Genomic DNA, 11,381 nt, shown 5'->3' on the forward strand with positions numbered 1-11,381 from the left:
AGGTTTAAATGTAAGGGGTTAAAAGTTAAGGTTTGATATTATTGCACAAATGTTCTCTGTTCTCAGTGTAGCTGTAAGCAAAATAGATTTGAGATCGCAATGTCTAGCAACCATATCTAAAGGAATTTAAGATAGTTAAAAGGGATGTGAAACCACTGTACCATATCTCAGGAAAATAGATGGTTAATCATAGAAACTGTCAACCGTGTTCTGAGGAAATAGGGTGAAAGGCTTTAAAATAAGTTGTAAGATGAAAAAGTATCTAGAAGTGCATCCAAGTATATTAGAAGTGAGTAAGCAATAGATTAGTGAGCAGCGGTAGCAGATCCATGGGTTTTAGTTTCCTCTGTACTAGATTAGGGATGCATTTACAGTCTATGTAACCGGATAAAATAAACTGCTTGTGTTTTCTTTTTCTATACTAAAGTTGGGATCAAATAAAAGTGTTGCAACTTTATTAATTGGCTGTTCCAAATTTTATTCCTGGGAATTATAAGAATGGTAAATTGAGGTAATTGAATTAACAAAACACAAAACACAACACAGTGAAAAAAATCCTAACTCCTGCCTGTCCTGGCGTGTGGCCCAGCTTGCCCAGATGGTGCTCAGCCTGGTCAGTGCCTCTGAGAACTGGGTGTAGATGGGGGAGAGCATGAGGCTGTAGCGGCGTTTGGGCTCTCGGGAGGTGTGCCGAGGGTAGTGCTGGATTTAGTGGTTGAGGACGCCCAGCAGCACCAGGAGCGGCACCAGCAGGATCCAGGGCAGCCGGTAGCTCATCACCACCAGCATGCCCAGAAGGGTGCTGAGGATGAAGGGCAGTGTGTCGTCCACGCTTTACTGGTCCGACAGAAGCGGTTCACGATGCGGCCCAGCGAAGAACGTCACGGTTGTCTGGCAATAATGCAGTAGCATGAACCCCAATCATCCACATGTTATGAAAATAGAGAGAAATAATTATACAATAACCAACAAAAATTCTGAAATCAGTCTAAAAATCTGAATTGCATTCCTACAGCTCATTGTAGCCCTTGTAAAAGTTGACCACAGTAAATTTGCAATAATTTAGCATTGTTCCATTCTTTTCCCATGATTATACTGTGCATTTACCACATGATTATACTGTGCATTTACCATAGTGTACTATGGTTTGCAATATTTGTTTATATGCTTTACCATAACCTATGTGTTACCATGCATTCACTGTGCTTTAATCTGCTATACTATGCTCTTTCATAATGTAAACTTTTATAATGGAAATATTAAATTATATGAATAAAATAACCCTTATTGGCTGGTTCCACAGATCCCAATTAGTACTAATCTTAGACTACCTAATGTTACCGTATGTTTAGTGGTCCAAGATTAATGATAATCCAGGTCTTTGAAACTAGTCATAAATACCAGTATTTTTACTGTCTTGAAAAAGTTTAATCCTCCCAACAGATTAAATTCTATAAAAGTCTTTCCTCCTTTTTCCTATTGAAGCCGGTTGCCAAAAAGATCCTGAAGCAGTACATGACACACATAGATCAGTCCCCAGCTCCTGTCCTTGACCCTAGTCGCATGCATGCATTCTCTGCCATTTAACACACCTATAATCTTTTCCCTTGTTGTTCTTTTAAATGAAAAGCCCTTTCAAAGCAGGCTTCTAAGTTGTTAACAGTGCAATGGGCCCTATTTTCTAAGCGTTTCCTCCATTTTTGAATTAACTCAATTTTTTCTGAAAGGAAAACAAAATCAAGTTAATGTTACAAAATTAACAGTAAAACACCTCAAGAGTTCTAAGAGGACTTGAAATATATGACTTAGCTGTTTGGTTTTAGTTTTGTAAAACAAACAGGTGTTTTACCTCGTTAAAAAAACAGGAGTTAATTAAAGACTGGAGTAAACGCTTTGAAAATATGGCCCAGTGTTTGTCCTGGAACAGTTCCTTCAGGTGTAACAGCCTGTTATGAATGGCAGATGGCTCCACAGGTGAAGAGAAAAGTGCAGGTGGCTGTGAAGATGAAATGTGCCGCTGTGATGTAGCCGTACACGGAGAGGTAGAGTTTCAGGTCTGTGGTGCTGTTGCGTGTGACGGGATCTGTTTCTGACACAGTAATCAGGTAGGATACCTTGTGAAAAAAAAAAAAACCTGTTCCAAATCTAATTAAATATTGCTAAGGACGTGCTTATCAGAATCAAACCCACCGTTTAACTCTGTACTTTTGGAAACTACATATTATAGTTCACAACATACAGCCTTCATCATCATTTACCATTACAGTATTTTGTGGTCAAGTCTACCAGTCTTGCTTTTTCTTCCTCCTGACACTTCCCATTTCATTTTCAACATTAAATATGGTTCAGTTATCACATTAATCTAGTTATCCTCACCTCACCTGTGTATGCTGACACTGCATTTGACCAACTTAAAAAGCAAAATCACAAGAAGCTCTGTAAAACATTAACTTTGATAAACAAAAAAACATTAATGTGTCAAGGGATCTAATACCAACACATATACAGTATCTCGATACTTCAATAACTCTTTCATTAGTTTCTCTGCTCTACATACCATCACAACACATGCCTTTTCCAATTTATCCTTTTTCTGTTTACTAAACCAGTCTCTTTTGAGCCACATGGCTCATCTCACATGACCATCCATCTTGTTCCATTTTATTCAGACATTTGCAGCCAAGTATTCCTGTATACCTCAATGAGTTCCTCCATTGTTCACTTAAAATGATTATAGTCTTATGGGTGCATTATAATCCTCACGGTTTACATTGTAAACTGCTACTAGCACTTTTGATAATAGTCTTACACTTGCTATTATCCTCATGGCACCTGCCACTACCAAAATGTGACAATAGACACGCTATAATCCTCACAGCAACACTGTTGCTGCTACTAAGATATGAGAATAGTTTTACACTTGCTGTTATCCTCACAACAACACAGTTGTTGCTACCACACAAAACAACAAATAAATGATATGAGTTACTATACACCACCCTGGGAAAATTCCTTTATTGACCCAATTGGTTATTGAGATCCGGGAGTCTGTATGCCACTGGCCTGGTGACGTCCAGACTCAATCCAGCATAACATTCAATGCGTGTCTATTTAGTCAATATTTAATTGGTTTGGTAAATATGCCATTGATTCAGCCGAGTAACGTTACCAATGCATCGTCCTCATTATTGATACTGATTCATATACAACCTGTACCACAGACAAACAACAAATAAACACGATTTCACATAAGTACGTAGTTCAGCGGTCAATCTCAATCTTGCTATGACTTAACTAAGCACTCACTCGACTTAACTGGATGTCAACACATCACAGATAACACACATCAACAGATAATATTAGTATACCCGCTACCAATATCTTCACAACAGCGGCGCGGTGGATGACCCTGCACAATCACCAAGATTGTGATTTCTTCCCAACAGCTATGCTGAGGTTAACCAGCGCAATTACTTTGACTGTGTGTCTTCTTTCCAACAAACTATGTTGCTTTCAAGCTCAGATCTTGGGAAAAGCTGAGAACCAGTGCTCTAAATGATCATTAACTGTTGTTTTGCCCAGTATACAAATGAATGCAGTAGGATGTATTACTGGAAAAGCTTTTGGAGTTATATCAATACCCAATTTGACCAGTTTTAGTGATGCAGCAGCGACTCTGTTTGTTCACAGACAGCTGTTTCGGGTCACGGCAGACTGTCACACTACTTGAAGGGGAGGGGTGCTGAAGGCAAGAAAGAAAGAAATCTACAGGTTGACGTTGTCATGCTGGGAAGCTCATAAATCACAGTTAAGAGCATAAAAAGTTGAAGAAGTAAGCCGACATCAATGAGTTGAGGTACAAATATAGCACATTTATAGTAGGATTCAGGTCATACATACTGTAGACAGGTCCTACGGCTCCTTTCTCTAACATACAGTGCCTATAGAAAGTCTACACCCCCTTTTAAATTTTTCACCTTTTCTTGCCTTATAGCCTGGAATTAAAATGCATTAATTATTTTTTTTTCATTTATCTACACATCCTACCCTACAACTTCCAAGTGAAAAAAAAATATTCTAGAAATTCATAGCAAAATAATTCAAAATAAAAACTGAAATAGCTTGGTTGGATAAGTGTCCATCCCCCTTGTAATAGCAACCCTAAATTAGCTCAGATATAACCAATCACCTACAAAATCACACAAGTTAAGAGGCCTCCGCCTGTGTTAAATTGTAGTGATTCACATGATTTCAGGATAAATTCGGCAGTTCCTGTAGGTTCCCTCTGCTGGGTTGTGCATTTCAAAGCAAAGACTCAACCATGACCACCAAGGCACTTTCAAAGTTGTTGAAAGGCACAGATCAGGGGATGGGTATAAAAAAATTTAAAAGGCCTTAAATATCCCTTGGAGCACGGTCAAGACGATTATTAAGAAGTGGAAGGTGTATGGAACCATAAAGACCCTGCATCAATCAAAACTGGATGACCAAGCAAGAAGAAGACTGATCAGAGAGGCTACCAAGAGGCCAATGGCAACCTTACAAGAGCTACAGGCTTTTATGGCAAAGACTGGTCAAAGTGTGCATGTTGCAACAATAACAATAACACTCCACAAATCTGGCCTGTATGGTATGGTGGCAAGAAGGAAGCCTTTACTCAAGAAAGCCCATCTTGAATCTCGTTTGAAGTGGCAAAAAGTTTTGTGGTCTGACGAAACTAAAATTGAACTTTTTGGCCTAAATGCAAAGCGTTATGTTTGGCGCAAACCAACACAGTGCATCACCCAAAGAACACCATCCCTACTGTCAAGCATGGTGGTGGCAGCTTGACGACCCAAAGCACACAGCCAAACAGCCAAAGCTACAGTGGAGTGGCTAAGGAACAAAAAGGTAAATGTAAATAGCAGTTTTTCGAGATTTACAATTATACTGTAAATTCAGTATAATCGTAAATCTTGAAAAACTACTCACTTCTAAATCTTTTGTAGTCATTTTTGTATTACTTTAGTATAAATACATGTTAATTTGGATTCATATGTTGTTTTTTTCTGACTTTATGTGAACGAAAAGACACATATTTGCCCGTTTTCCCATTGGAAATAGTGATATTTTGAAATATCACTGTCCTGGTCACAAAAGCAAAGTTTGTGGGGAATAATAGCCATTTTCTATACTTTTGAGGCATAAGCAATTAGGAAATAACACTTACTACCCAGGAACAAAAATTGTGTTACATAGTGTTATTAATATTTTGAAAAGGAGGTGGGTGGAGACAAAGACTCGTGAATCATTATATTAACGCTTAAAGTTTGACATTGCCATTCTGACCAAGGAAAATTATTCTAGTGGTATGTATTGTACATATGAATCACAAACATATTAGACTATTTTTAATATATGTTAATTTTTATAAAGTTATTAATTGTATCCCACAGTGCACACTGCCCTTTTTAGGTGTCAAATCTCTGTACATGTATTATTTAATTATGTTTTATTTTTGCTTTTATAACTCCAAAACAGCCTATTTAGCTTTAAAATAACAATTTTCTGAAGAGAAATCTCAACTTTCTTTTCTGTGTGAATGTACATATTCTTCATTACAGTCACAAGTTTGATTACATTTCAGTTATACTGTCCAAGAGCCAAGTGAGCATTTCCAATCAGTCCTAATCAATAGATAAGTAAGATGCAGAAGCTTGAGATTATGCATGGATACTAAAGGGAATGTGTCTTGAGGGATGCAATGCCCAGTTTGTATTTAAAAAAGGTATATGACACACTGAGGGTACTAAAAGAGTCTTTATTAAGCACAACTGAGCAAAATTACAAAAACATTTAGTAACGCGTGTTAACAAAAAAATATGCTTGAGTTACATCCTTAATGTTACATTAACTCAAAATAAACTACAGGAATAACAGAAAGGGGGACATTTGATTCTTAAGTAAGGTGACTCATTCTTTTTCATTGACCGGAACTCCTTAGCCCTAATGCTACATCCATTCTCCTGCCTCTTAACTGAATTTAGAAAACAATTAACACATTATACCAAAGCAATAAACATGAAACAATACAGAAGTACTTAATATCAACACAGTAAATATTAATTAAAGTAAACGTTCTCTAAATAAAACTACGAGATCTAAACATATTTTATGAATCTAGTATAGGCTAGTAGTAGCGTATTCACTTTCCGATCACAAATATGCTTGCTAATTTACCTTCTACTTCATGAATATAACCCTTACTCCAATTGCTTTACCATGTCTGCTGTATTTTTCTCGAAATCCTTGCTTTATTATCTGCCCGATCATCAATTTCTTCAATTTTTATTTGAGGAACACATATTAAAGATTACGTCCACATAGTGATACTATCAGTAGCTGTGGTGGCCATGACAGTTGCTTGCACACCAAGCCTCATTTTCAACCAAACATGGACACTGCATGAACAAGGTGTATTGGATATTCCAAATTGGGAGAAAACGGTGGTAAAAAACAATTGGTGATTTCCAAAAAAACATTTAGTCAGGCTCATCTGCAATGTTGGGTGGTTTCATTGCTTTTTCAAATGCTTTTATCAATTTAAATATATCTTGAAATTCGGGTATTCTGAGAGCCGAGACTTCTTTATCACCTTTATTCATTGCTTCTCCAGGCTTCTCTTCTCTAACGCCATAATATGCCCCTACTACCCCTCCTACAACCGCCCCTGCCCCTGTTCCCATCAAGATGTTTCTCTCTCCTTTTTTCAAAGCAAAAAAGAAAACAGCAACTGCAAATATGGGTTTCTTTACTATTTCTAAAACACCTGCTTGATCTGCTTTTACTGCAGCCATATTAATTACTAAAATCTTGTCTAACTCTTTATAGTCTAAAAACGCAGCTACCGCCAATGCACCGCCCAACGCCCCTCTTGAAGCACCAGCTACTGCTCCGGCTAACATATACTTGATTTTCTCCCATTTTGTTTTGGGTGCTTTCAGCCGCTGTTGATACATCTCGTAGGTGTAGCAGGCATTTCGTTCTATCATCCTCTCGATTTTCTCCAGCAGCTCCTTCACTTGAGCTCCGTCGCCTCTGCACCTGTTGTTGAAGGCGTGTCCCCCTCCTCCGCACCTCTCTACCTGCCCTCTGAGACCCTCATCGGCCCCCCGGAGGTACTCCTCCAGGGTCCTGCCTTCCAGCTCATCACCCCGGGTAAAGAGAAACATGGTGTACCTCATAGCCCTCTCTCCGAAGATCTCCTGGACGAGCAGCATTGCTCTCCTCTCTTCCTCCGTGAAGCGCCCCACCTGGATCACTAGCAGGAAAGTGTGGGGCCCAGGGACAGCCAGATCGAGACATTTTAAAATCTTCTTTTCAACTTCGTCAGCAGAGAGTTTTGGGTCAAACAAGCCCGGGGTGTCGATTATAGAGACCTTTCTGCCGGCGACTACCCCTGTCCTCATCTCACACTCCTGGGTTATTGATGAGGTGCTGGATATTGATTCAAACTCCTCACTGCCCAGGATGGTGTTTCCAGAAGCACTCTTCCCAACTCCGGTCTTCCCAAGCAGCACCAGCCTCAGCTCAGAGACGGTGTTATGTACTGAAAGGTAAAGGTGTTATGTTATATTTAGGGTTTCTGGTTTTCGGTGTTTTCCGCCAACTTTGTTCCCCTTCTTTAACAATTACTTAGTTGTTTAAATCAGTTTAAATGACGGGCTTTTTAGTTCTGAGAAACAACAAAATGGGCTTTTAAAATCGTCTAAATGTTATTTTGTTTCACTTTGATTTCAAAGCAGAATGAAGAAAAAAAATGTTGTGCTTTTGTTTGCATTCATTTTCTTCATTTCGCTTTTAAAACCTACGACGTTCCGGTCAGGAGTCCAGAGCCCCTCCTGCCCCCCCCCCCCCCCCCCCCCCAAAACACTATTCCACACTGCTGCTCCTTGGGGCCTGATAATTCAACCAATGGTTAGCTGGGAGAAGGGGTTAACGGGCATATAATAAATGTAATGTGTTTGGTAGCTAAATGTCAAATAAATAACTTGGAAGGTCAATTTAAAAGCTACCACCATAAGTACTTTCGGTGGGATTGAATTTATTGCATTTACTTACCATTATGTTTTGGAGGTGAATTGCCGGTGTCTGTTATTGGAAATGGTAAGTTTTTCATTTTAGAATCCGTAACACCAAAGGAAAGCAAATTCTCAGGGGAGTGAAACACAAGGCATTTTTCAAGCAACTCTTTCAGGTAGCCCAGGGGTGCACAACGGTTAGATCTGCAAAAAGGCATTATAAGCCGTGTTCACACTACACCATCCAACCTCGGGTTGAATCGCCATGGGGAGACCCCAGGGCAGCCCTGCCTGCCTTCACATTTGCCGTGCTCTATAATCTATGGGGTGAGATTCGTCCCGGGGTTGAACACGATCGTTTTACATGTTTCTATCCAAGGGCAAACACAGCAGCAGAAGTAACAGTTAATAAGCTTTTCAACCCTAAGGTCTGAACGGGCAAGTGCATTAACACTGCCAGTGTCAACCCACGGTGAACCCGAGACTAGGGTTGAAAATTTTCACACGTACTAAAACATACAGAGACACAGAAAGATAATTGAAATGACATTACCGTAACTGTTACTTCCGCTACTGTGTTTGTTCTGGGATAGAAATATCGATCGTGTCCTGCGCCCGGTTGAATATCACCTGCCAGGCAAATGTAAAGGCAGGCAGGCCTGAACTCAGAAGAGTCACCCTCAACCCAGGGTTGGATGGTGTAGTGTGAAAATGGCTTATCCAGGTCGACTTACAGTTGTTACAAGAAGACACCATAATTTTTTTAATACAATTACCCATTTATACAATAAGGTTTTTTACTGGAGCAATCTATGTAAAGCACCTCCCACCTCGGACTGAGCCCAGGACCCTCCAGTCAAGAATCTAGAGCCCTAACTGCTACTCCATACTGCTGTGTGTGTGTGTGTGTGTGTGTGTGTGTGTGTGTGTGTGTACATACAGTATATATATATATATATATATATATATATATATATATATATATATATATATATATATATATATATATATATATATTGAGGGGCAAAATGTTTAATATTATAATAAAAAAAAGAAACTTCAAGTAACATTGAAACTCTTAAATTGTTCATTGTATGTCTGTTACAATGCCATAATTATAATAATAATATATAATAATAATAATAATAATAATAATAATAATAATAATAATAATAGATTCTGAAAGTATGTATCAAATTCTCGGTAAAAGTTTACAAGTGTCTGTATATTATATATGGTTACTGTATTTCCGCATTCCGAATTCCACAATCCATTCGGTGAAGTCTTTTTTTTTTTTTTTATTTTATTTTTTTAAAGCGATTACATACAAAAAAACTAAAATACTCTAAAATTAAATGTTTTCATTCCCACTTAGAAAGTGATTTAAACAAACGTTAGCTAAACAAGAAACAATCTCTTTAAAGTGCAATAATAATAATAATAATAATAATAATAATAATAATAATAATAATACAGACCTAAGTAATACCTTATCAATACTGAAGTTATATTTTCACCGCAGATGTTTAAGCACTGACCCCGCAGATTTCGCTATCACTGTTTTCGAAATGACAGAATATGAACGGGACCCGCCGCTTCTGTATATTTTCCAGTTGGCTCACAAAAAAGTTAAAAGAAACTCCCGGAGACTTTCGTTTAGGATGTAGTACTTTCTGTGAAGTCTAGTATAAAAAAGAAACATTTGGCGCATCTATCAGTTAGATGACTTTGTGGATATCATGATTTGTTCCTGTATCACTTACTTTCCGATCGACTGAATGAAATTCTTTGCGATCGAGGTGGGATCGATCAGTCAGGGACAGCTTGAAGGCGTTGACATTCTTTGGTGCAATTTGCAGGCCAGTGTTTTATTAAAGTTTAGACTCGGGAATAAGAATCAAGAGGGGCTGATCGTGAACTCTTGGCCTCTTCGAGAAATGGCGTTATTTTTGATGACATCATAAAGTTTAAGAAAACTGAAAGTGAAAATAACAAAAAAACAATATACACCCTTATTTTACTTAACAGGTACACTTGTACCATTACATCGACCGCTATAGCAAATTAAACTTTGTCTGAAAATCGAAATTTGAGTGCTTAATGTTTGCTAAAATAACTTTTTAAAACACTAAATTGATACTATTTTAATAGTATGCATTCAGAAATGAAAAGCAGCCAACAATGTGAAATTGCAGCTTTTTGATGACATCATCAAACTAAAAATAATCATGAAATGTTAAATTAAAAAAAATCCACTTAATGTGGTCATTTTTTAAAATATATTTTATGTTTTAACATCGGGTCCACTTCATTTCCTCATCACCTCCTCATAACCTCTCCTCATTAGTGTGAAGCATCTGGAGCGCGCCCATGTTTATAAACAGGACGATGGAACTTTGCTCTTGGTCAAGCCGCATAACTAATTCAAAGATTCCCGTGATGATTGGAATCCCATTCGTCATATATAGCCGTGGGAAAGGCAATAATTATGAAATGAATAAACCAATCTTAATATTATAAACTAGTAAGAAATTATTGAAACTATTTCGACCTACAAGTTATTTAATGCTGTTTAGCCTTTTCATGCACGCCGATTACTAAATAGGGCTCCAAGACTTGATTTTAATTATTCTAAAGGTGATATAACATACAAAAAAAAAAAAAAAAAAAAAAAAAAAAAACAAACAAACAAAAAAACAACAACAATAATACCAAGGAATTATTTCCTACTGTCACAACATCTATTCAAACCCATATTCACCTGGGTTTAAAGGCTGTTTTTATTGAAGCATTTGGCAATAGGTGGGTCATAACAGAGCATTTTAAATAATAACAGAAAACTTTTACAAAACTTTTTTTCTTTCTGCATAGCATAGCCTTGCTGAAGGTCTAGGTCAGGTTTAAATAAGGAGGAGTGACAATTTGTCCATTCATGGCTAAAAATAGACAGCCTTTTCTCTTCATCCAGGTTTACTGTAAAGTATAGGCTTCTGACAGCTGTGCTGTCTTCACCATGCATGGATTTTATTTTCTGTGCAGCAGAAGTCTTTTTGACACTTGCAAACATTTGAAGCTTCACAACTTCTACTTTTTCACTGCCAATATTTTGTGTATAAGCTAAAGCTACTGTGCCAGACATTTAATCTTCTGTTACTGTATTTTTGGTCCTCAAAGAACAAAGAAGAGTTTGATCAAATCTGGCCTTCCTGCTGAAATAGCTCAGTTGGACAATCATTAGACTGAATATCTAAAAGTCCCTGGTTACATCTCGAGTTTCGACAAATAACATGTTTCATTTTCGTATCTACAGAATCACAGGTA

At 37.7% G+C, this 11,381-nt stretch overlaps 1 protein-coding gene across 2 annotated transcripts; it reads right to left on the reverse strand.

The window, feature by feature from the left end:
• Positions 1 to 5,795: 5,795 nt before the first annotated feature.
• LOC121315687 (GTPase IMAP family member 7-like) lies at positions 5,796 to 10,022 on the reverse strand. Of its 2 annotated transcripts, none has more exons than XM_041249999.1 (3): positions 9,824 to 10,022; positions 8,101 to 8,264; positions 5,796 to 7,588 (listed from the first exon to the last, which is right to left on the reverse strand). In XM_041249999.1, exons 2-3 carry the CDS (start codon positions 8,156 to 8,158, stop codon positions 6,522 to 6,524), a joined length of 1,125 nt encoding a protein of 374 aa, XP_041105933.1. In that variant the 5' UTR covers positions 8,159 to 8,264; positions 9,824 to 10,022; the 3' UTR covers positions 5,796 to 6,521. The 2 variants fall into 2 exon arrangements, with proteins under 2 accessions (XP_041105933.1, XP_041105934.1); XM_041250000.1 differs by having other exon boundaries at positions 9,539 to 10,022.
• Between the last annotated feature and the right edge of the window lie 1,359 nt (positions 10,023 to 11,381).

Source organism: Polyodon spathula, chromosome 5 (genome assembly GCF_017654505.1).
Source record: "Polyodon spathula isolate WHYD16114869_AA chromosome 5, ASM1765450v1, whole genome shotgun sequence".
Taxonomy (NCBI): Eukaryota; Metazoa; Chordata; class Actinopteri; order Acipenseriformes; family Polyodontidae; genus Polyodon; species Polyodon spathula.